At 38.9% G+C, this 27404-nt stretch overlaps 1 protein-coding gene across 6 annotated transcripts in view; it reads left to right on the top strand.

The window, feature by feature from the left end:
- pias1b (protein inhibitor of activated STAT, 1b) overlaps nt 1-26971 on the top strand; it is a 201469-nt gene extending 174498 nt beyond the window's left edge. For all 6 annotated transcript variants that reach the window (XM_073032623.1, XM_073032626.1, XM_073032628.1 and 3 more), the window contains 5 exons: nt 11982-12112; nt 18098-18260; nt 19984-20123; nt 21331-21368; nt 23695-26971. In XM_073032623.1, the coding sequence (XP_072888724.1) occupies nt 11982-12112; nt 18098-18260; nt 19984-20123; nt 21331-21368; nt 23695-24000 (778 nt within the window). In that variant the 3' untranslated portion in view covers nt 24001-26971. The remainder of the gene's footprint in view (nt 1-11981; nt 12113-18097; nt 18261-19983; nt 20124-21330; nt 21369-23694) is intronic.
- Nucleotides 26972-27404: the final 433 nt, after the last annotated feature.

The raw sequence follows: 27404 nt of genomic DNA, 5'->3' as shown, positions 1-27404 counted from the left end.
TGTAACCCTTCAGAATCACAGGATGATTACAGCACAAATGAAATGTGCTGCCTCCAAAAATAAGCTCAACCTTTGCTACTCCACGATTCTCTCACAATACCTCTGTAAATTTTTTCCTTCAGGTACTTACACAGCACCTTCTGTTGAAAAAGAAATACTCTCCTCCACTTCACTGACCTTGTGTTTATCCTGAACAGCTTCTCTTTTGATTCCTCCCACCTTTGTACAACTGAAAGCTGTAGCCATGGACACTTGCCTGGATCCTAGCTACTTCACTCTTTTTTTTAAAGCTGTGTGGAACAGTCTTTGTTTCAATCCTGCCCTGGCACCATTCCCCATATCTTGCTGTGTCAAGAGTTGCATTGGTGTCTCCCCCCCCCCCCCCCCACCCCCACACTGCCCTCCACACCTATGCAGAACCCATTAATTTCATCAACTTCATTGCTAGCATCCATCTTGGCCTCAAATTCACTTGGACTATTTTCAACACCTCTCTCCCATTTCCTGATCTGTGATGAGCTCAGATTCAGATTTACCACACATACATTAAAACACCCTTTTAGTTGAACCTCATTCACTATTACCCTAACAATGCATTCCAAACCCAGTTTGCTCACTGTATAGTCTTTTTATTTAACTGAGTATTGTCATTTTAGTGCCTCCAGTTAAAACTTACAATGGGAACAGTTTATTTCATTGGCACTTCATGATTGTACAGCCTCTTAGATTGTCTTGCAGTTTTGTCTTCCAGTGAAGAAAAACACATCTCCAACAATCTTTGCAGGTAGGTTAAAGTCCCTCATCCAAAGAATCATTTTACCTTTTCATATGTTCCCAATGTATTCCTATGTATCGTCTCACAATATTCCAGTTATGGCCAGGTCAGTCTTTTATGTTTACTCAAGATTTCTTGCTCTTGCACTCTGTTCATCTATTAATAAAATCCAGAATTTCCAATGTCTTAATAACAACTTTCTCAACCAAATGTGCCACTTTCAACAAACTGTTCTCATTAATCCTCAGATTTCTATTTTTGTATTCCTTTTAGAAGTTTGCCTTATGGTTCCTTTTGCTCTTATTCTTAAAATATTAAACTTCTCATATCTGAACAATAAACTTGATTGCTACAATTTACTTATCAATTTTAAGTCTTTTACTATCTTCAAAAATTCACTATGCCTCTTATCTGCAAGCAGGTTCTCAACATGGGATCCACGGATCACTCGGTTAATGGCAGAGGCCAATGGCATAAAAAAGATTGGGAACCCATGTCTGCAAATTTGAAAATTGTTTATGGAATGTTAACACGTAAAAGCTGCAGTTCAAGTACATTCCCATGAGTAACGTATGGAGATTAAGCCCAAGAAGATAGAAAGTAAAATAGTGCAAAGAAAAAAAACGTACAACAGATGTCACACTGATTACAGAAATCCCAAAAGGGAACTAAATGAAACGTGAGGCAGGGAGAGACTAGCAGTAAACAGAATTTTAAAAAATATTTTTTTAGCTATGTGAATAGTGAATTGGAAGGGGTATGGGTCGATCAGAAGAAGGAAATGTTGGCACAAAGGATGTGGCTGAGATAATAAACAAATACTCCACATTATCTTGCTCCATGGAAAATGATGCTGTTGGAGTCACACTGAAGGAATATGCAAAGGTTCTGGAGTGGCTGAAAATTGTTAGAAGTGCTTGAAGTACTTGTGTCACATCAAGTAGATGGTTCACCTGGAGATAGAAAATGCATTCTATGTTCCTTATTAAAAAGATGGGAATCACAGAATCCTTGATCAGCTTTACACAGAACTCTGGGTTTGTTGGAGATATTCATAACTGGAATATTGCTGGAGTTGCTGTGTTTATTCCTGCTCCATTTTTTGGAATAGAGGGTTCTGAAAACAGCAATTAGGAGCAGTCACTCCAACAAATGTAAATTGCTTTGAGAAAATCAGCCCATATTCATTCAAGAATGGTGCCTAACTAGCTTGATAGAGATTTTTGTTGAAGGTAATGTAATCTTACATCTAACAAAGGCTTTGGTCACTACTTGGAATTGTAGGGAATTCCTTTGGAGGTTCTTTCAAATACAGGTCTGAAAATCTACTAATATTTAGCCGTTTTGGTTATTTAACTGGGGGGGTCTGAAAGAAATGAGCTTCATAGATGGGAAATACTTAAGTACCTGCATGCTGCCATATGGCAGCAGTGGCCATTGGATGATTAAGTTACAGCTTGTCAAAACAAGCATGGTTTACATTTGATTTACTACGTCCTCACAGGGAGGAAGTTAACCAGTTTCTGGCTGCTTTACCTTAGCAAGTAGTATTCTTGCTTTTAGAATTTTTGCAAAGAAAGCGTATAACAAGGGATTTTAATACAATTTGCGATTTAATAGAGGTTCCTGTAACATCCTTTGAGGAATCTTCTGAACACAGGTCTATGAAACCCACTAATGTAGTTTATAAATAAGTTGAATGCTTTGCTAAATCCATAGCCAATATGCAGTGGTTGGATTTAATCTTGGAACTTGATGCAAGGGAGATATCAGATCTAACAGCACACTGTGATTCAAAGTTGATGCTACTCACCAACTGGTAGGTGTACTAGGATGGTGCTCATCTTGTAGCTCAATGTCAATGTAACATTTAAGTATGAGATCAGAGTATTGTGTAGTAGACCTCCTCCGCCACAATTAACTTTCTATTATTTTTCTTTTTAGCAGAAATTTTGCCTCCTGATATTGATCCAGTGGTAGTAGTGCGATAACTTGAATTGAGTATGATATTTCCCTAAGGGATTGTCTACATATGGGTCCTCAGGTGGCTGTAGTGGCCAATCCGGATCCACGTATTCTGATGCAGTGTAGGCAAGTGTATGAGGTAGTTGTGGGTCTTTTGGTGGTTCAGTCTCTCCTTCCACAGCTGCTGCTTTTTCTCTGTGGCTCAGTGGAGGTTGTTCTCATTTAGCACAGCTCCCTCTTGAGCAGATTTCCTCCGGGTGTGTCTCTTGAGGGCAGTGTCTTCCCAGTTTTCAGGTCTAATGTTGAATTTCTTCAGGCTGATTTTGATGTTACCTATGAAACATTTCCTTTGCCTATTGATCCAATACCTTTGTTTATCTCTTCGATAGTGGATTTACATCTAACTCAGACATGATCTGTACACTTGGTATGCACCCAGTGAATTGCTGCTGCTGTTTCTTTTTGAGCATAGCCTTATCATGTTTGACTCAACTGTGCATTTTTTTGCTTCCATCAATAATGGGATCCACGACCATTTAATAGAAACAGGTTTGAAGAAAATGTAGAGCTGTTATCTTCCCACATGCATGGTCCACTTGGTCTACGTAAAAATGAAGGCAGCAGAGGACTAATGTTTTAACAAGCTGAAACTGAGTATTTGCAGAGAGTGACCAATACTGCACAAATGAGTTGTCGATTGGTCTCTATGTTGACAAACAGCCTTGGGCCCCACTGTCAGAAAGTTTCCTCTCTCAACTACCATATTGATGAAGCCATCTCAGCTAAGCTCAGGTAAAGGTGTACAGGAGAGAGATTGAAAATTTGGCTGAGTGGTGTCATAACAACAACCTCTTTCTTACTCAATATCAGCAAAACCGTGTGCACTTCAGAAGAGGGAAACTAAACATCCTTGAGCCTCTACTCATTAGAGGAGCAGAGGTGGAGAGGATCAGTAACTTTAAATTTCTGGGTGTCACTATCTCAGAGGACCTGTCACATAGATGTAATTGCAAAGATAGCACAACAGTGCCTCTACTTCCTCAGGAATCTGCAGAGATTTGGCATATCATCAAACACCTTGACAAACCTCTATAGATATGTGGTGGAAACTGTATTGACTGGCTGCATTGTGGCCTGGTATGGGAACACAAATGCCTTTGAGTGGAAAATCTAGTGGATTTGGCCTAGTACATGCTGGTAAAGCCCACCCAACCATTGAGCACATCTATATAAAATGTTGTCATGGAAATCAGCATCCAACATCAAAATCCTCACACCACCAGGTTCAAGAACAGTTTTTATCCCTCTTAAACTAAAGAGGATAATTACACTCATTCTGTTTCGGGTGTTCCCTCAACCAATGATCTCAGTTAAGAACTCATTATCTTGTTACTTAATGCTCTCATTATTTCTTGTTATTTCTTTATACTTGCATTTGTACAGTTACTGTTCTATAGATTTGCTGAGTGTACCCACCAGTTAAAGAATCTCAGTGTTGTATGTGGTGACGTGTATGTATTTTGATAATGAATTTTACTTCGAACTTTTGAATTTTGAATTAATTTGGAAAAATGTTTATTACATAGGCAAATACATTAATTGTTCAGCAGTGGCCAATTTGACTGACTAGTGCAAGTCAAGGGGTTATTGTAGGAATATTAGGACAAGTCAGCAGATGGGTGTCAAAAATTTTGTTTAATATTTTGGAAAGAAGCACAACTCTGTAAATCCTATAATTCCAGTGTCACTGTCATTCTAAATGTGGCAGGAGTATACAACCATTTTCCATTTGAATTTGTTGCACCTAGCTGTTTACTTTGAACTACAAAGGTTGGCACAAAATGTGAACATCTGGCCAGTTTCATCATGTGTCGCAATTCTGGAGCTATGCATAGCCAAGCATGTTCAAGTTTCACTTAAACATGAAAAATCTTAAACTTATATTTAAAATATTGTGCTTAATTTTCCCTGAGAATTGGAAGAAGCAAGAGATGATAATGCTGCTTTGATAACTAAATCCCAAAATGGCAGCAGTTTGTTTGAGTAGCCTAGCAGGTATTTATTTGCTGCAAGCATGAGGGAATATCTCTTCCCAAAGGTAGCCTTTCTAATCAATTGTTGATGCTAATGCTTGTGCCATATGGCAAAAGGCTCGGTGAATGCACTACACTGTGATTTAATTTACAGAACTGTGTCAAAGTATTTTGCAATCTATTTTGAATTTTCTTTAAAGATAAGATTACATCAATAATTATTTTAATTGGAGGGCTGACTATTCCAGTAGGAGAAAGACATCAATGCACTAAATCCAGTCAGGTACCGCAGTACATTTTTATCCTTTTTTCCTCTGACAGCTTGCTGCTCCCTTTATTAATTAACTAAAAATCAGTTGATTATTCATTAGCCGTATGCATAAAAGAGAAATTCACCAAATAGCAATAGCTTTATTTTTCACAAGCAACTTTACTCTACAGTGCATTGGGAGAAATTTGCAATATTCAAAGCCCTAGCAAAACATGGCGCAGGTAATGAAGTACACTGATGATCTGAAGTTGTAAGAGTTTATTGGCTGAACACGTTGAAAGCTGTGACAGTGGATAGAGCAACACACACAAAATGCTGGAGGAGCTCAGCAGGTATGGATGGAAATAACCATTGTTTCATACTGAGACCTATAGACTGTTTATTCTTCCCTGTAGATGCTGCCTGATGTGCTGAGTTCTGCCAACATTTTTTGTGTGTGTTGCTTTGGATGTCTAGCATCTGCAGATACACTTGTGTTCATGTTGCAGTGGAAAGACAATATTTGGCATTTAAATAGTGTGCAATTTGCAAAAGAAACATGTTCCTTTAAAGTGCAAAAAACCCACAAGGAAAAGTGGTTCATCCATGGTTAATGAGGGAAATTGGAGTATTAAATCAAAAGAAGAGGCTTACAAAGTCACCAGAAATATCTAGATTTGAGGGTTGGGAGCATTTAAGAACTTGGCAAAGGTAGACCAGGAGTAAAGGTGTGAAATTAGACTGACAAGAGGCATATTAAGACTCTTAAGAACTTTTAACAGGTGTATAAAAAATAAAAGCCACACGTAGACAGAAGTAAGAAAATTGATCATGGGAAATAAGGAAATGGCAGAGGCATTAAAAGAGACTAGATTATCTCAGGTTTTATAGATTCTGGAATTGTTTGTAATATTTGGAGACTACCAAATGTGGCCCCCACCTCTTATGTATTAGGGGATAAAAGAGACACTTTGTTTATTTTGTTTCCAATTAACTTTGTACTACCTCAATGCACTTTTAATCGATCTGTACAAACCATATGCAAGACAAGTTTTCCACTGATCTGTTGCCTAAAGTCTGGGGTAAGGAAAATACTGGAATCTAGAATGAGCTTGAAGAGGATCAGAATAGATTTATAAAAAGAAAATTATGTTTGATGTAATCTTGTGGATTCCTTGATATGATTAGTTGAATAGATAAAAAGGAAATACATCTTTTTTGAAAGTTTTCAATAAAATCTCTCACAGGAGAATGGTGAACAATGTCATGAAATTGAGAGAAATAAACTGGTTATCAGACAGGAAACAAAAAAGTGAAAATAATAAACACAAGAGATTCTGCAGTCCTGATAAAGGATTTTGGCTTGAAATGTTGACTCTTCATTCCTTTCCAGAGATGCTGCCTGACTGACCTGCTGAATTCTTTCAGCATTTTGAATGTGTAACTAAAGAGTGAAAATGGATCCTTTTCAGGTTGTCAAGCTGTGACCAGTGGGGAAACTGGGGAGCTCCAGTTATTCACAGTTTATATCAGTGATTTGGCTGAGAGGAACAAATGCCAGTGTGTTTCCAAATTTGCTGCTAATGTTAAACTAGACAGGATTGACAGTATTGTAGAGGATTAAGTAGATATCACTGGCACATACTGTCCCAGTACACATACTGAGTAAATGACCCCAAACATGGTAGATGGTATATAATGTGGAAAAAATGAGGTTATTCACTTGGAATTTAACAGAAAAGCATAGTATTTGTCAAAATGGTGCGAGATTGGGTGGCAGTCTTTTCAAAGCCAAACACAGGTGCAGCAGGGGATTAAAATACAAATGGTGTGTTAGTCTTAATATGAAGAGGATTTAATTGCAGGAATAAAGAAGTCTTATTGCAGTTGTATAGGTGAATTGTGCCTAGAGTAGGTTAAAAGTTCGGCACAGCATCATGGGTGAAAGGGCTGGGACTGTGCTGTAGTGTCCTATGAAAAATTGTACTTGCCTGATTCTGAGGGTGATGAGCTTGCCATGGGAGATGAAAGTGAGTAGAATGAACTGTATTCCCCAATTTTAGAAGAGTGAGGGGTGATCTCATGGAAACTTAAATTCTGAAAACTTGACAGGCTAAATCCATGTAGATTGCTTCCTCTGATTAAGAGACTAGTTCCAGAAGGCACCTAACCTAGTGCCATATTACCAGGCTAAGTTGTTTAAATGAGGAATAAGTTCTTCACTCAGAATGGTGAAGTGCACTGTTTTAATAAATCTTTATGAACTGTATACAAAACCTAATGGTTGAGTTCACTAGCAGAATGGCAATTCTGGAATGGGTGTTATGTAATGACCCAGATTTAATTAGGGAGCTTAAAGTAAAGGAAACTGTAGGAGGTAGTTTGAGAAGGAGAAGCTAAAATCAAATGTATCAGTATTACAGTGGAGTAATGAGAATTATAGAGGTACAAGAGATGAGCTGGCCCAGGTTGAATGGAAGGGGACACCAGCAGGGATGATGGCAGTACAGCGGTGGCTGCGTTCCTGGGAGCATTTCGGAAGGCACAGAAAAGATTAAGTATTCTAAAGGAAGAATGAGGCAACTGTGGCTGACAAGGGAGGTTAAAGACAGCATAAAAACAAGAGAGGGCATATAAGAGAGCAAAAATTAGTGGAAAGGTAGAGGATTGGGAAGCTCTTAAAAAAGAGGGCATTAAATAGTCATTAAAAAGAGAAAGATGAAATATGAAGGTAAGCTAGTCAATAATATGAAAGAGGATACAGAAAGTTTTTTTTCAGGCTGGATATGATGGCCTCCTGTAAGGGTCTTTTGGGGCTGTGAATTACTCACCATATTTATAAGCCATTAAGATAATGAAATTAGGTAGCTGTGACCTCTGGTCTGCCAGTGAACTGCGCATGGGTTTTATCTTGAGCCATGTAAATAGATGCATTGGATTTCTAAGACATAACTGGAATTTTGGTCACTATTTCAGGGAGAGTGGAGTATAAGTGATACACTTCAATCTTTTTATTTAAAGTGAGATGTTCTGCTTTGGGAGCATTTGAGTGAAGATTTGTTGGTTGATTTCCTCAGATCAAAGTTCAACTTACATTTATTATCAAAGTATTTGTGCATTATACAACCTTTGAGATTTGTCCCCTAACAGGCAGCCATGAAACAAAAAAACCCAGAAGAAATGTCGAGGGAGGTAGGGAATGAATGAATGAGAATATAAGAATATATCATGCAAACAGTAAATGTAAACAAATAGTGTTCTGATCTGAAGTCCGTAGAGTCCATCCACAGATCCTTAGTTCAGTGCAGAGTGGAGCAGTGAGCTGAACTAGTCCATCCCTCACCTCAGGCCCCAGCACCATGACCTTTTCAGTCTGGCCCGGTGCTTAAATCATCATCCGAACGTTCGATTCAGTCACTTCAGTACACTCCAAGGCCTGAACTCTGCCACCTCAATTCAGCCTGTACCTGACCTTCCCGATTTGGCCTGGTGCTTAAATCAATTGAATCTCAGGTCTCCTTCACTCTTGGCGATGGACCCACTGCCTCTGCTCGCCTCAGTCTTGTCGCATCAAATTTTGTCCATGTGCAAAGGGAAGTTACAGACTATTATTCATGATGAACCTTTACCAGAAAAAGTGTGATTAACAAAGTAGTTGTTTTCAAGAATGGATCGTCTTGAGAATAGATTGAACAGGGTGGACCTGTATTGGTTGGAGTTTGGAAGAATGACAAGTGAGCTTATTAAATTTATACAGACTAAATGGACTTTAATAGGGCGGGCGTACGCTTGGGTGGCGTTCCTGGGATGTATTTTCTGGTACATGTTAAAACACTCTGGTCTGGCAATTCCCATTGAGTCTGTAGTACAGATGTAAGTGAATTAATTCTCACTAGGATTTTACTAATCCGTAGTTAACTAACCCATCAGTGCGACTTCTACAGTCGTAGCTGACAGTATTTCTGACTTGCAGAAACTTCAGGTTGCTCTCAGTTCTTGAAACCCTGTAACTTCCATTTCCCACAACTGCAAAAGAGCAGTTTTGTTCAAAGGAAAATGATCTAAGGTCAATTTCTGTGGTCTGGCATTTCAATCTGTAATCTAGCGGTCCAGTTACGGCTTGTGTGGGACTTTGGTCCACAATCCTTATTTTTGAGGATGCCTAAAACTTTCTGGTATTGTCCATTCCAGAGAGCTGTAGAGACTGAATCCTTAAGTATATTCAAAGTTCAAAGTCAAGTTTATTGTCATTTAACTATATACACATATAACATCAAATGATTTGTTTCTCCGACCCAGCGTGTAAAGCACATAACACATGATAACTTATGAAACTAAGGGTGAAATCTTCCGATGGATAAACAACCTAAAGTGCATAAATTAAATATTGTAAGGTACAGAACAAGTCAACAACTGACACTTTGAATGCAATGCAGCAGGGAGTTCAGAAGTCTAATGACCTGAGAGAAGGAACTGTGTCTCATTCTGACCATTCTTGTTTTAATGCATCGGAGTCAAAGAGGATGCTGGATTGATAGGCAGGAGCTTTAATAATACTAAGGGCCCTGCGTACGGAGCGCTCCTGATAAATGTCCCCGATGGGTGGAAGGGACCCTATGATCCTCTCAACCATCTCACAATCCTTTGTAGGGACTTCCAGTCTGAAGCTCAGCTGCTCCCAAACCAGATGGAGATACAACTTGTCAGGACGCTCTCGATGGTGCTCATATAAAATGCAATTAAAATTGTAGGGGGTTGGGGGTGCACAGTTTGTTTTCCTCAATCTCCTTAGGAGGTGGAAACATTGCTGTGCTGCTTTGTTCCGGGAGGTGATATTAAGGGAACAGGTGAGGTCATCTGTGATGTGAACTTTCAGGATCTTGGTGCACTTTAGCTCTCTGTGTGGAAGAGCCTGTGTTCACAGAGAGGGATGGTTCACCTGCACATTCCTGAAGTCTGCAATGATTTCCTTGGTCCACTCCATGTTCAGACTTAGTAAATTTATTTTTAACGTGTATTATGTCACCATATACTACCTTTTTTGCAGGCATTCTCAAGAAAACAACGAAATACAATAGAATCAATTAATATATTCAAGACAGATCAATTTTTGCACATTATAGCTATTGAGAGCTAGAAGGACAGTAGAATTGAAGTTTAAATCAAATTAGATTTGTGGTTTGAATGTCTATGCAGTGTAGAACCATAATGGCCTAACCTTTTAAACATATGTTGAAAGAGGGTAAAGCTGTGGCAAGTAGTATTTCAATCTAGACGAGTGTTGAGTTAATGAGTTTGAACATTAAAAAATGATAGAATGGTATACCTTCTAAATGATGGTAGCTAGAAAGAATGGAGGCTTGAGAGATCTGACAGTCGTGCAGATTGTTAAAATATATAAAATATTTTTTTAATGGATTGCTAGCTATCCTATCCAGAAGATAAGAGTGTGAGGAGGGAGAGGTATATTGCATCGGTCAAAATCTTTGTTCAGCCTCCCGTGCAAGCAGTTCCAAACACCAGATTTTAAAGATTTTGTTGGTTTAGAAGAGTGCGCTGTGATTTATTAATCTTGTACCTGGTCTCCTAGCTTTAATTTTTAAGTTGAATATGTGTGGTATTCCTCTTGGGACATTTAAGTTAATGGGGTGATTTAAGTTTCAAGACTTTAAGAAAAATGAATAGTGTGAAAATATTCATGTAAATTGAGACTGGGGAACATAATCTAAAAAGTCAGGCCTTTTACAGAGAGGAAAAAGAAGTTTGTTACTCTTGAGCAAGTGGTAATGTATAATTTATTGATAACTAAAATTTTAAAAGATGTGCTAAAAATAGGTATATGGATTTGGGGCATATGAACTTATTGAATGGCAAAACATGCTGAATGATCTACTTCTGTTCATGTTTCTCTAAACTGGTTACGAACTTGGTAATTAAGCAGACTTTTCTCAACTGTGTGATGTATTTCTATGCCCTATGAGATAGTGGTCTGTAACTAGACAACTGGTTTTGTATATGTAAACATTAGAGGTACAAGTTCAAGCACAGAAAGAGCTTCAGACTTTGCAGTGGGCTGTAGTAGTGGTGAAATAGTGTATGTTTTTTTAATTATTATTTTCTTATTCTATACTATGTATTGCATTGAACTGCTGCTGCTAAGTTAACAAATTTCATAATACATACCAGTGATAATAAACCCGATTCTGATTCTGGGTTATAATGACTGATTAGAGAATCCAGAAACCTGAATTCATGACATTAGAAATGTGTTCATGTCCCACCAGAACAGCTGGGGAGTTTAAATTCAACACAGCTTGAACCAAAACTAGTATCAATAAAGTTGACTTCTATTTGACTGAGTTGGAGCAACAATTAATACTCCATTTTACGAAAGACAGTATATGCTTAAATCACTGGATTATTATAAAAAACTATCTGGTGAAATTGATACAAGTGGATGTCTCTTGACTGCTGCCTGAAATAGCTGAATGAGACAATCAGTTTAAGGGGCAGTAAATATTAGTCTTGGCCATGCCCTGTAAATAAATAGCTGTGGGGGTGTATGCAGCAATAGTAAACTTGCTTAAGTAATTTAGATATTTTTTGTAATTCTTTGTCTGTGTTAATATTATATAATTTATCTTGGATGTTTTTGTTTTAAATGTTGTGTTCTGTGTTGTATAATCCTGTTTATTAAATTCTTCAAAGGACTTGTTGAGCTTTGATCATTTTATGTATGTATAGAGGTGAGAGATATAAAGAACAAAAGTGACCCAGTTTATATCAAAGGATTCTCTTTTCCAGGTTAAAGTTTAGAAATGCAGTACATTTATGTTTGTCAATATTTCGAACTTCAAACTTAAGTAGCTTTTAGATAGTTATCTTGTTCTAAATAGTTTAGCAATGATGATTATAAGGAGTAGACTTAATTGATCTGTGAATTCTTTTCATAAAACAGATTGTTTATGGAAATCCTCAGTTGTTGCACAGACTGCGATGAAATTCAGTTTAAGGAAGATGGAGCGTGGTCACCAATGAGAATGAAGAAGGAAGTTCAGGAAGTCAATTCGTCTTTTAATGGAGTAGATGGTAAGTACTTTGGGTAAAACAGTATGCAGAAGCAGGCAGTTTCAAATAAATTTGCATCAATGGGCCACACAGCTTCATATGACTTCATGTTGAAAACATTTAATTTGAGAGAGAGCTTTTTTAAGCAGAATTTGGTCAGGCCACAGAATCTACTTTCAATGCATATCCACTTTCACTTTGCACTGCACATGAGCATGATCCTTGGGGTGTAAAGGTTAATGTAGGAGGAGCGATTGATGGCCCCGGTCCTCTACTCACTGGAGTTTAGAAAAATGAAGGGGAGGTAAGGGAGGGATCTCATTGAAACCTACCAAATAATGAAAGGTTAGGCAGCACCCATGGATGGGAATAAACAGATGATATTTTGGGACAGACCTTTCATGGGACCCTGATTATGGGTCTAGATAAAGTGGACGTGGAGAGGATGTTTCCAGTAGTGGGTGAGGTCTAGGAACAGAGGCACAGCCTCCGAATACATGGATGTCACTTTAGAATGGTGATGAAGAGGAAATTCTTTAGCCAGAGGGTGGTTAATCTGTGGAATTCATTGCCACAGAAGCTTAATAGATTCTTAATTAGTAAGGGTGTCAAAGGTTATGGGGAGAAGGCAGGAAAATAGGATTGAGAAAGAAAACAAATAAGCCATGATGGAATGGCAGGACAGACTCGATGGGCAGAATAGCCTAATTCTGCTCATATGTCTTAAGGGATTTCAAAGTCCTGAGAAACAAATACGATTTTAAAAACCTATCTGTAAGGAACGAACTGCGCTCAGCTTTCTCAACCTATTTCCAAGTGGACAAGACTCTGCAAAATCCTAGGCTGCGTGGGAAATGGAACCTGAGGGAATGCCATTACAAACCAGACTTGCCATTGTTTCACACAAAAGAGTTGATAAAATTTTGTGTAACAATTGCGAACAGGAATAACCTTTCACTTCCTTGAATCTGCTCTGCCGATCAGTTAAGTCATTGATATGATCTTTGGCATCAACTCCACTTTCTTATTCAATCAATGCAATCTAAAAATCTAATCTCAGTTTTGAATATACTTAAAGGTCCCTTTACTGAGCAAGACCATTTGGACCAACAATGGTCAGGGTCAGGAACCTGTTACAGATATGATCTGCATTTCAGCTCTGCTGTACTTTTCTATGACACTGACCCGCAAACTAGTTACCCAGGGATTACTTGTGAATAATAAATGAGCAATGTTGACAGGGGCAGGGACCTTCATGCAAAATGGTCTTCAAGATGGTTTATTGTGATTCTCCAGTACATAAGGAGAATGAAATGATTGTTACTCTGGATCCGATGCAGTATTAAAAAAACACTAAACATAAAGAGCACAATAAAAACACTAATGATAAATACAGAAGATACATAGAGTGTATGTACATAAAGTGCCTCGAGGAGTATCTACATAATGTGATTCTGACAGGAAATGATAAAAATAGTGGTCGTGAGATGTGTTAATGGATGGAGTTATTGATTGGCCTGATATCTTGGCGGAAGCATTTTTGAATCTGGCAGTCCTTGCACAGATGCTATATGGTCTCTTCCCTGAAGGGTGTGGGGCAAACAGCCCATGACCAGGGTGGGTGGGGTCCTTCATGATATTGCTGACATTTTTCTAACACCTTTCTGTATCACTGAAGGACGTAATCAATAAGCTTCAAGGCCTAGGCTTCAGTACCTCCTTGTACAACTGGATCCTTGATTTTTCTCTCTTGCAGACCCCATTCTGTTCAGATTGGGAACTTCTCCACAATATCCATCAGCACATTTACACCTCAAAGCTGCATGCTTACCGCCCTTCTTCTACTCATTTTACACTTATGATTGTGAAGCTAAGCACAACTCCAATGCCATATTTAAGCTTACAACACCACTATCGTTGGCCGAATGAAAGGTGGTGATGAATCAACATATAGAAGCGAGTTTGAAAATCTGGCTGAGTGGTGCCAGAACAACCTCTCGCTCAATGGCAGCAAGATCAAGGAGCTGATCATTGGCTTCAGGAGGAGGAAGCTGGAGGTCCATGAATCATTCTTCATTGGGGGATCAGAAGTGGCAAGGGTCAGCAACTTTAAATTCCTTGGTGTTAATCATTTCAGAGGACCTATCCTGGGTGCAGCATGTAAGTGCCAATTTTGAAGAAAGCATGGCAGTGCCTCTCCTTTCTTAGAAGCTTGGAAAGATTCAGTATGTTATCTAAAACTTTGACAAACTTCTGTAGATGTGTGTCGGAGAGTATATTGACTGGTTGCATCAAGGCCTGGTATGGAAACAGAATTGCCTAGAAAAAGTAGTGGGTACAGCCCAGCCCATCATGGGTAAAGCCTTCCCCACCATTGAACATATCTATACAGTGCTGTTGCAGGAAAGCATTATCAAGGACCCACCATCCAGGTCATGCTCTCTTCTCCTTGCTGCTATTAGGAAGAAGGTACAGGAGCCTCAGGACTCACACCACCAGATTCAGGAACAGTTATTACCCCTCAGTTATCAGGTTCTTGAACCAAAATCGATAACTTCAGTCACCCTATCACTGAGCTGTTGCCACAATGTAAGAACTCACTTTCAAGGACTCTTCATCTCATGCTCTTGATATTTATTGTGTATTTATTACTATTATTATTTTTGGTCGTCTTGTATTTGCACAGTTTGTTGTCTTGTGCACATTTGTTGTTTGTCCATCCTGATGGGTGTGTTCATTGATTCTTTTATGTTTCTTGTATTTACTGTGAATGATTGCAAAAAAAAATCTCAGGATTGTTTATGATGACATATATGTATATTGATAATAAATTGACCTTGAACTTTATGTCCTCGATGACTGGTGTCTAGTGTGATGGACTAGTGTCAGTAATGTGTTAGGCAGATTTCTCTGTCCTTGTAGAGCCCTCCTGTCTGCTGCAGTGCAGTTTCCATACCAGAATCAGAATCAGGTATATTATCACCGGCATGTGTTGTGAAATGTGTTAACTTAGCAACAGCAGTTCAATGCAATACATGACACAGAAGAAGAATAAATAATAAAATAGTAATTATTAAGTAAATCCATTACAGTTATACATATACTGAACAGGTTAAAAATCGTGCAAAAAAAAGAAATAATATATATTTAAAAAGTGAGGCAGTGTTCACAGGTTCAACGTCCGCTCAGGAATCGGATGGCAGAGGGGTAGTAGCTGAATCGCCGAGTGTGTGTCTCCAGAACTCTGTGCACAGTGACGATGCATGTTTGGATGCTCCTGAGCATGGGTTCACATAGCTATTAAGATAAAACCTAATCTGACCTGACCAAATCCTATCCTCTAAAGTATGGTAGCCGTCAAATATGATGTTCCTCACTTGAAGTTTTACTAACAAATCTTGAGATAATTTTTTTCGAGTTATTTCATTAAATATGAAGCTGACTCTTACTGATTTGACCTGATTACCTGATTGTCCATCATATGGACTGATCCCATTGGACTTGGGCCAGACTTAGAATCTGGCCTCAGGTTTATTATCAGAGACATATGTCATGATACTTGTTTTGTGGTACACACATGCCCCCCCCCCCACCCACACACACACACCCATGGCCACACACACACCCAAAAGAGAGCAGAATTAATGAGGTAGTAGTCATTATCCATTCAGAACTCTGATGGCAGAGGGAAAGAAGCTGTTCCTAAAACATTGAACATTGAGTGTGCATTTTCAGGTTCCTGTACCTCCTCGCTGATGGTAATAATGAAAAGAGGGCATTCCATGGTGAACGGAGCCCTTATTGTTGGATGCCACCTTTTGAAGATGTCCTTGATGGTGGGGAGGTTAGTGCATGGAGCTGACTGAGTTTGCAATTTATTGCAGCTTTTTCCAATCCTATGCATTGGGGCCTCCATACCAGATGGCGGTGCAACCAGTTAGAATGCTCTCCATGGTACATCTGTAGAAATTTGTTCTCTAGATATTTATTTTACAATTTAGGTTGAAAGATACACAAGCATCACACTAAGAAAAATTAATTTCTAACCTCAAATTGTTGTGAAACTGAATATTTTAAAACTAAGGTTCAAAACTTCTTGGAAAAAGTATTGTGATAGTCATTAGTCTTCAACTTACCTGGTTACTTGCTGTCTCTGGCATAACATCTGTAAAAATCAATACTCCCATATAAAAATGAAGTGATATATCACAATACAGTTGTTTCTAAATACAAATCAAGAGTACCAGTAAAGGACCAAGAAACCAAGTCCACAGCACTGACAACAAAATTAAAATGTTTTTAAAATTAGTTGACTGGTGGCATCATATTGTAAAACTCTAATCGGGCAGTCTCAGGACTTGGGTGCTAGACTAGCAGATCCTCTGGATTATTGATTATTACCTCAATACACTTATTTCACTTTCAGTAGCACAGTAAATTATCTTGTGAACTGGTTAGGCTAAAGGGAGCATAGGAAATGAACTCAGTTTGTTTTCCTTATAATTACAGTATAACCTAGCTCCATCAATAAACTTAATTGCATTTTTCACCCCCATGTCCCCGCTCCCGTCAGCCACCCTTGGCGTTATGCAGATCTGCAGCGATCATTGGGTATATTTAAAGCAGAGGTTGATAGGTCCTTGAATAGCAAGGTCATCAAAGGTTGCAGGTAGAAGGCAAGAGAATGAAGTTGAGAGGGGTAATAAATCAGCCATAATGGAATGGTGAAGCAAACTTGATGGGCCAAACACCCAGATTCTGCTCCTGTGTCTTCTGTAGCTTGTAGATAACAGATAGTAGGATCTTGTTCTAATGAGTGAACTAAGTGGCAAACCTTCAGGATTTCCAAACAGTCAGATATTGAATTGTCTGAGTTTAAGTGTATTTGGGATTTTAAAAGCCCAAAGGCTATGGTATTAAGGAGTCAATGTGTCTTTCATGCTGGTGAAGAGCTTGTCCAAGTCATGAGGGATGGTACCTAACGTGAAAGACACCCCACCCTACACACCTACAGACAAATAAAGAAAAACTAAAGATTAGTTTTATTTGTCACAAGTACATCGAAACATATTGTGAAATGCTTTGTTTACATCAAATCAAATCATCGAGGATAGTGCTTGGACAGCACACAAGTATCACTTCCAGCCCAACGTAGCAACATCTTTGGGATGTGGAAGGAATCCCATGTAGTCCGGTGGAAAACAAATTCCTTATAGACAGCAGCGGGGATTGAACCCAAGTTGGTGAAAGCCGGCGCTGTAAAGTAATGCACTATATGCTACGGGACTGTGCCACACTAAACAAGTTTTACAACAATCCAGCCACTAAACAGTCTAATCACAAAAATATGAAAGTACAGAAGATATAGGCAGATTCTAGAGAAGGCAGTGATATATAGCAATCATGTAATCTAGTCCAGAACTAATGCTAATTGTATAACAAAAAAATAAAGCACTTGTTAAAGATTTTGTTCCCCAGTGTCAGATTTGCATTGCAGTTGCAAATTTCAAATGAGGTATACAGTATATAACCTGAAATTCTTACTCTTCACACACTTAGGAAGCAAGAAACCCCAAATAATGGATGATAGAAACATCAGAACCTCAAAGCCTGCCTCCCACCCTCACCCACGCACAAGCAGCCGCAGAATCATCGACACCCTCCCACTTGCGCCAGCAGAAGCACAAACCCCCACCGTGCAAGCAAGAGCAGGTCGCCCAAAGAGATCTTGATCTGGAGTCCATCAAAAACTATAGAAACTACTAAATAGTTTGCTCCATTATTACATGGAAGTTAAATAATGTTCTACACTTGTGTATTGGAAGTGCATTTTATTTTGTTTGAGCAATGGATTTGTTGGTGGAGGGAGCCCAAGATGAGAATGAATCTCCTCAGAGATGGAAATGGAGAATATTCCAGAAAAAGTGAATATTCATTAATGCTGTCACCCATTTTCTAATAATTAAATGTTTACAAAAATATGAATTCTTTTGATTTATTTGTTAGGTGCATGTCCAAGCTTACCCGAGCAGAGACATTCATCACAAGATAACAGGAAGGTTGAAGTGATTGATCTGACGCTCGACAGTTCATCAGATGAAGAAGATCAAGAGCCACCTGCGAAGAGATACCCTGCCATTTCTTCTCCTTCACCACCCATCAACAAAGGGTAGGCTTTCCCTTGGAATCACACTGCTGTGAATGTTCTTGTATGTTTGCAATGAGTTTGGATTGAGAAATAACTATATGGTAATATGAAAGCTAGAAATACATGTAGAATCAAATACTTTTTTCTTTCCAAATACTAATTGTTGGTAGATTCATCATTCTCTAGTACCCTCCTCAGTGGAAGTCTCTTCTGTTTGCTTTAATTAATCTTTGCAAAGCTTTAGCACTTTGTTCTTCATTTTGTCATTTCTATTTGGCACATCTTGAGACACTTCATTCTGAAAACTACTGTATACATGTCAACTGCAGTCTGTTGCTTCTATAACTAAAGAGGTCGTATCATCAATACTATTGTGTTTGATAGCTAGTCTTCTTTCAAACTCTATGCAACTTATTTTTAATTATTACTTATTTGCATACTGTCCATTATGCCACTGGCATTTAGGACAACAATGAAGGTGCTCCATCTCTGGCAGTGTTCAGGCTTCCTTCATTGTGTCAGTAGCTCCGTTATCACTACTGTCAGTCACGGAAGTCCTGGATGGAGACTTCAGAAAACTGTCACACTCAGATATAGAAGGATTCTTCATTGCTGCTCTGTAAAAATGTTGTTTGACCAGTCAGGGTTGTTAGCCCTAAGCTGAAACCCCAAACCTGGAGAAGTGGTGGACTTCTCTTAGATGGGTTTAGCAAGGGTGACCTTAAAAAGAGCCAAAGAATAAAGCCCTTACTCTATCCAACATAGCTGTCCGGGTCATTGAGACACATGAGCCACCAAACCATGACAAGGTTATGCTTCTCTTGAAGGCTTAAATTATTACTGCCATGATTTTTCTTAATACGTCTCCTTGATTTTACATTGTCTCTGTAAGGACACTTTACTGTGACATAATTCTGTATATTATGTAAATCCAGGCAGCAAATTAAAGATGAAAGTATATTTAAAAAATTGCTCTTTATATTTCCAATCTAACCACAGTGTGAATCATTAAACACATGCATATCACTAATGCTGATCCAACCACCCCGCTGGGCTTTTAGTTATCTAGTTTAGCTTAACCTTTGCTGAGAGGATTTGTGAAAGATCCACATTGCCTTACAAAAGAAGACTTGAATTAGTTGTATCAACCAGAAAAATCTTTTACTCACGGGCTTTGGGAATTGTCTTTCCTCCCAGACTGTCGTGCTTTTGCTAAAGTACCAACCTACTTGTACATTTTCAGAAGCAGCACTGGACTCTTTTGACACCTTAATCGTGGCCTTTCTTACACTGTGTAATTATTTTGCTAGGGCCAGATCAATTTTCACATGTACATTTATTTGCTTATTTAAAGGTACAGCATGGTAACAGATCCTTCTGGCCCAAGGAGCCCAGTTACACCCATGTGACCAATTAACCTATTAGCTTGCACATCTTTGGAATGTGGGAGGAAACCGAAGCACCCAGAGGAAACCCACACTGTCATGGGGAGAACGTACAAGCTCCTTACAGACAGCTGTGAAATTGAGCCCAGGTCACTGGTGCTGTAATACTGTTACTCTACAATGTCATCCTAATTGCAATCTTTCTTACACTGTTAAATAGACATCACAAAGTAGAGATCAGAAAATCAACTCTTACTGTATTAGCTAATTGATTACAGACCAGAATCAATCGTGTTGGTCTTTTGAAAAGATGTTACAAATAAATTGTCTTTAATTTTTGGCTTTTTTTTCCCCTGTAGAGTTTTAAATCTGCATCATCAGACATCACCAGTCACAAGAACTCCCAGTATACCTACTCTGGACTCAAACTTCATTTCTGCTCCTTTTCAAGATTACCGTCATTCTTACCATTTACCAACTCTGCCGTATGAATTGCAAGGTAAGCTGCTTGCAGCGGGCTGTGGTTTTATTGCTGATATGTGTGCTACAAGCAAAGTCACACCTTCTAACGAGAAACCAACAATGCAAAAGATGTTCAGAAGTTACTTCATAGTCTGTTAACTTCCCTCTGGCACACATTGAAGCAACTTAGATTCATGAAACTTTTTAAAGTGTAAGATTATTTTTGTGATTTGATTATTGAATGTTGTTTGTTGTCATACAATGCAGGTGTCAGATGTTCCTTTTGGTTCACATTTTCTTCCCTCTTCTAAAGCGACTGATGCCATTACATGGTTGACTAGCTGCGATACCTGACTCTTTTTGTGATACTGAGTTTTGACAGTCTGTTTGACTTCTTCCTTGCAAGCTTGGCACGATGGTCAATATTGGGGTGTCACAGTAGTATAGCAAATGCTTTACAGTACCAGCTGTAAGATGAGGGTTTGATTCTTGCCACTGTCTGTAAGGAGTCGGCATGTTCTCTCCGCGACCTCATGGGTTTCCTCCGGATGCTCCAGTTTCCTCCCACATTCCAAAGACTTGACAGATTATGGTTAGTGAGTTGTGGGCATGCTTGTTTGCGCCAGAAGAGTGATGGTAATGGCACTTGCAGTCTGCTCAGCATAATCCTCTCTGATTTTATTTTGACACAAACAACACATTGCACTATATGTTCCAATGCACATGTGACTAATAAAGCTAATTATTTATATGGCCCCGTAAAATTCTCTCCAGCCATGGCTTGCATATCAAAATCATCCCAGTCCTTCCCAGACTCTGTATATTAATCAAATGATGTATTAATTCTGTGTAAATGTTAAACATCATAAATTTCAATCTACTTGTTTTTATAAAATGTTTCTATTGTTTATAAAGATTTCTATCACTTTTGCTGAAATTCTAAACGTTGAATTGGTGAATCTACTGCAAACATTCACGTTGGAAAATCACTCTTTAGTGTCTATAGGACAAGTACAGACTTGTACGTTCTACGTTCAGTCAGGCTAAGGTGTAACTGCGTGGACTGTGGCTCAGCGAATTGCAGATTGCATGCTCTTTTACAATCAGACCTAAACAATGCAAACATCTCAAGTTACTTAAACATGTTCTGATCAATAATAATGATATCAGACTGCAAATGAAGCTTGATACTGCAAATTCCATAGTGTTTCTGATGATGTGACTTTTTTCCTTTCTTTAAACAGGTTTAGATCTATTTCCCTTCTTGCAAGGGGACAATCAGGTATGTAACATGTCAAAAACACTTTTGTCACTTGAATCTTGTATTAATCATGAATATATCAAAGATTTCAGGGGAAAATACAGCAAACTTTCTTCTGTTTAGGATTTGATACCTCAGTAAAAATTGAACACAGTGCAAGATTTCAAAACTTGAAATAGATTCAAATAGCATGGCACTACCAGAAGTTGATTGGGAGACCCGAGTATGTGTGACAACTTTGTGACTCACACCCCAAGGAGTATATTGCATTCAGTTCAGACGTCAGTGCATTGACTACTGATCAGGTCCCCTGTTTTTTTTTCTTTTATATATAGGAATTTGGGTATTACTGCTCAATTGTCTATGAGAAAATATTATTGGGCTGACACCTTGGTTAGAACAGTAGCAGTCGTACTGGGAAGATTCTTGTACTGAAACTGTTAGAGAGGGAGTTCAGCAATATTAATGAAATAATAATATATTTCCAAGACAGAATGATAAGTGTCTTGGAGGAGAAGCCTGCAGGTGGTGGTCTCAAGCACTGACTATCCTTGTCCTTGATGATAAAGGAAAAGGTTTTGGGAAGTGCTGTTGGATTAGGCTGACTAAGTAACAACAGTGCCTTTTGTAGATGGTACACCTTGCTGTCATGATCCAAGATGGAACAGGTAATAAGTATATTAGGGTGGTAGCTGGGTTGCTATCATGCATGCAAAATCATTGAAGATGGTGTGAAGCTTCTTGAGTATCGACATTATGCTGAAGTAGGCCAGTGAGCAGTATTCATTTTCCCAAACTTTCCTCTAGTAGATGGTGGAAAGGCTTTACAGAATCAGAAATGAAGTTATCACAGGATGCCCAACTTCTAACCAGCACTTGTAACCACAGTATCCTTGGGATGTTTCAAGGGTAGATGGTGAGACGGTCATTTTGAAGGTAGCCATTGTTTGGCTTTTATGGCACAGGTGTCATTTGCCACTTCTCAGCTCATGCCTGCCATATTGTTTGGTCTTGCACACAGACATGGCTGACTTAATTTGCTGAGGAGCTTTAAATGGGATTGAATGTGAACGTTCCCACTTCCGATTTTATATATGTAAAATTTGACTACTGATGATGGTTGGGTCTTGAGCAACTCTTGCAGCAGATCCCCATGGTGCATTAGTTGATCACTGCTGCCATAACCATCTTCCTTTGTGAGACATTTTCTTTCACCTATCTCATCCTGCTAAAGTCTTCCTCTGAGATACAGGAATGATGCAGCACTGTGCTTTATCTGGCTGGTGTGAACACTCAATTGTTCTAGACCAGTACAGGGAGCTCAGATGGTTCAGCAGTACCCATTGATATACAGTAATGGTGCCCCAAGCACTGAGTTCAGATTCAGTCTACATCACAAAAACACCTCCAGATATATTAAGAAAATTAGGATTAGACAAATGAATGATAGAAAAATGGAGGGCTATATAGGGGGCAAGGGTTAGATTGATCTTCGATTAGGTGAAAAGGTTGGCATAAAATCATGGGCTGAAGGCTTTGTACTTTTCTTCCTCCAGCTCGGTGAGAAACTGACATGGTTTGAAAGGCATTTGTAATCCACAGTAAAGTAATTGTGAACATTTAAATTGACCAACTTAAAAATTAAAAAAAAACAAATTTGTAACAGATGCAAGTGCTATTGTAAATGATACAGGAGGCGTAGAGTCATACAGCATGAAACAGTCACTTTGGCCCACTTGTCTTTGCTGACCGAGATGTCTTTCTAAGCTAAGCTCATTTTCCTGCATTTTGACATGACCCTTTGGGCCTTTTCTGTTCATTATACCAAATCACTGGCTCTTTTGAGTGCATTAAAGGTGAAGCATATTTAATTAACTTCGTTTAACAAGCCTGCCTTTTTATATACATGTAATCTATCTATATGAGTTGACGCAGTAGTGTTGCAGTTAGCATAATGCCTTACAGCACCAGTGAGCAGGGTTCAATTCAGCCTCTGCCCATAAGGTGTTTGCAAGTTCTGCCTGTGATCCTGTGGGTTTCCTCTAGTTACCTTGCACATTCCAAAGATGTACAGGTTAGGGTTAGTGAGTTGTGGGCATGCTGTGTTGGTGCCGGAAACGTGACGCTTGCAGGCTGTCCCCTGCACATCCTTGGACTGTGATGGTCATCAACATACAATGACACATTTCACTGTTTCGATGTATGTGTAACAAATAAAGCTAATCTTTAATGTCAATGATTTGAATACCTTGGCATATGAATTAGTTAGGGTTGCTTAGATGAATGAATAAATTAAAAAGCCTAATTTATAACATCAATGTTTGACTCTTGTGTTCTTCTGTTGCAGCATTACAGCACCTCCCTCCTTGCCGCTGCAGCAGCTGCAGCCAGTGCTTCAGAGGACCAGGACCTCATTCACACCTCGCTCAATCGATTCTTTCCGTACAGCTCTTCGCAAATGTTCTTGGAGCAGCCAAACTCGGCACCCACCAGCACACTGGCGGTGACCAATGGCAACAGCAGCGGGAGCAACAGCAGCCTCGTCTCCTCCAGCAGCTTGCGGGAAAATCTCGGACACGCTGGCGCTACCCGGAGCAGTGTGGAGAGCGGCACTATTTTTGGCACCATCCCAGATGTTATTCCGTTGGACTGATGTTTGAAATTATGGTTAATTTTTTTGTGTGGTAGGGCTGGGAAAGGGAGAGAAAGAAGGAAAAAGTCTGGTTTGTTTCACCTTTTAAAAAGAAAATTTAGAAGTGTAGAGACCCTTTTTTTAAATAAATGCAAAAATAAAAAAAAGACACCATGTACAGAGAACAAAATACTATATTTTCAGTTAACTTTTGTATATAAATTCAAGACTGTCTGTCTTTTAAGGTTATTTCAGTTTACTTTGTGAAAGCAGAGTTTTTACGATGTATGTGTCTGTTCCGTGATATTACTTTTTGTATTTGTTGTTCAATGGCATTATTTCTTCCACAGTTGACATTATTTGAATTAGAATTTTTTCATTTGTGTACTTCACTGTAGAATATTTCTTTTGGAAAGAACTAAATGTCAATGGTTGACGATGATACTTTCCTTTTTTTGTGCAAATAATTTTATTATTCTTTAAGTTATGTAAAGTATCTTGGCTGTTTGTCACATCATTCCCTCTGCGTTAGCAGGAAGTAACTTTGGGGAATGCACAGTACCGTACCGTTTATTTTTTTCACAAAAAAAAAGGCCATTTCTGGTAAACATTTGGGGAGGGTGGTGGTGAAGGTTATGGATGACCCTTTCACAAATCCCACACGTTCCTTATTTTAATAAAGTAGCATTCTTCAAGCATTAAGGAATTGTAATAAGGGAGGGGATGCATCCTTTTATTCCTGTTTCTCTAAAAGGCTCTAACTGCAGAATACTTCCAGTTTGCAAACCTGTTATTTTTCATTTCACTTCATCCACATGCACTATTTCCTGACCAGGCATTGTCATATTACACCCAACTTGCTGGAAAGAAGCCCGATTAGGTATGGAGTTTATCCCCGTCTTTCAAGTGCCCCACTTGGCCAAGCACTAGCTTCTACTGCGTTCTCCCAGTTTAAACTTGACTGCCAGAATTTGGGTATTTCTAGTTTCCTGATGCATTGTCCCCTAAACTAACTACACTGCCTCTCGTCCAATCCTTGACTTTGTTTTCCTTCATGTTTCTGTGATCTGTTCCATGTTTGGTGTGTTAGGGTCTTTGCCAAGAGTGGAAGTAATGAACCAAATTCCTTTTCTCCCCTCAATAAATGTTACATATTCTCCTTTCAGATGGCGATTCAGTCTCTCAGATCCTTGAATCTAAAAGAATTCTCAAACTAATGGTTGGAATGCACACAGAGTAAGATACGCATTCCAATCATTGATGTACTAAAGAAAGTAAATGTCTTCCCTCCACCCTTCCCATCTTGCTGTTATACATTGGTCGAACAGTTCATTTCTAAATGCCCTGGAGGGTTTTATGCCTGAGAAAAAGGTATAAACTACCCAGTGCCTCACTAAGGCCATAAATTAGAATAAAAAGACCATAAGACATAGGAGCAGAATTAGGTCATTCGGCCTATTGAGTCCCCTCCGCCATTCTGTCATGGCTGATTTATTTTCCTTCTCAACCCCATTCTCATATCCCACGCTGAATTCTCTGCAGACCCTACTAACTGATAACAACCTGTGCAGTTATAATTGCTCACAACATCTGATAGAGTAAAGGGGATAATCTTGTTGGTATTGTTCTTCTATTGACCTGTATTTGAAATACGTGGGCTGGGATTATGTTCATCCACAACATGCTAGTTCCTTCCATGACTACGTCCAACCTATGCAATAGAAGACCTGGGAAAGATTAGTGGCGACTGGAAAGTGATGGGCTTCTGTGTAACCATATAACAGCAAACAGGGAAGTGAGGATAGTAATTAGCAAGTTATAATCAAAAGGAGCAAATGTTGGGTAATGAAAGTGGGTTCTTGAAAACTTCAGAGGATACAGAGCAGCAACAGTAGATCTATCTCAGCTGCTGCTTCAGTAAGCTTAAGGTTAAAGCTAATTTTCAGCATCTGCTCCATACTCAAAGTTTAAAATTCAAAATAGATTTATTGTCAAAGTACATACACATCACCATATACATCCCTGAGATTCATTTCCTTGTGAGCATACACAATAAATCCATAATAAAATAATAACCAAAATAGAATTGATGAAAGAAAAATGCTTGCTGCAGATTGCAGTGAAAGTAACTTGAAAGAGAGATATTTAAAAGTATATTTAGTAGTATCTGCAGCCTACAGAACATCGCCTTGGTGTACTGGTGCCATCGTGAACTCCAAGGAATTGATGGTTTTGCAAGCCGTTGTATGTGATTCAATAGGGATAAAACTGAAGTTGGCTGGTATGTTGTGGAAGTGAATCACTCAGGTGTCGTTTGGCCATGGGCCACTGGGGAGATGGTTCATGCTTTCATCAGGATTTTGTTTCCCAGTGTTATCCATGTTTTGTGAACTCTGTTTTCAAATAGGACTGAATGGACAAAGAGTTGGGTTCATTGGAAAGCAGCACTTGGATTCAAGTGATGCTCGTGTCAATGACAGGGTTATCTGTGTCTTAACACAGCTGGGTCTTTCAGGTCACCAGCTGCACTTTGACAAGTGAAGAGAATTTTAAAAGGAGTACACCAGCTTGTACACACGACTTACCTACTGTTTTTGTATAGTAGGGTATTCTAGAAGTTTGCAGTGTTGAGAGTCTATTTTATTTGTACCCAAAGTCACTGTAAACTAGTTTCTCCAAGCATGGAAACTCCCCTCTTCTGCAAAGTTGTAAATTCTGTTGATCATTCTCTGAGGGTGTCAAAGATAATTCTGATACTTTTACTGCCTTAAATCTTTCACAGTGCTGGCTTCCGTGACCGCATGCCAAACCAGAGAAATGGCTTTTTTAAAAATAATTGAGTATAGTAGACCAGTGTCGGTTTGTATAAAGTACCACGTGAAAATATTTATTTCATGCATTGGAAAAAGAATTGTTTACTTAATGAATGTTATCTGTTAATGTAGAGATCTTTTAGATGTAATAAAGCAGCAGTAAGTTCCCAGTAATGAAATTTTGGTGTGTCCTTTTCAACCTCCACTTGTTTTGTTTTCATTTTGAGTTGCATCGAAAGTGCCGCCCTGGACCAGTTAATAATATTGAAAATGCTCAACCTTTCCACTTCTGATCCATCTGAGAGGACTGGCGCGTGTTCCCTCATCTTACCCTTTCTGAAGTCCACAATCCATTATTTGATCTTACTGATGTCGTCGCTGCATCACCACTCAACTAGCTGGTCTATCTTGCTTCTATACGCCTCATGGAACCCGTTGTCCAGAGTGAAAAGCACCAGTGGGTAGGTGGGGATGGGGATTGATTCAAGCTTATCTCATCATTCATGACCTAACTTTAAGCATTTGAGATCACAGCACAGTAATGTCACTGGTGGTGTTGATTGGCCCCATTTAACAGAAGCTGAAAAAGATGTTTAGTCGTCTTGGCTTGAC

This window comes from Hemitrygon akajei, chromosome 30 (assembly GCF_048418815.1).
Source record: "Hemitrygon akajei chromosome 30, sHemAka1.3, whole genome shotgun sequence".
Taxonomy (NCBI): domain Eukaryota; kingdom Metazoa; phylum Chordata; class Chondrichthyes; order Myliobatiformes; family Dasyatidae; genus Hemitrygon; species Hemitrygon akajei.
The sequence above is the reverse complement of the archived record's forward strand: the minus strand, read 5'-3'. Positions and strand labels throughout refer to the sequence as shown.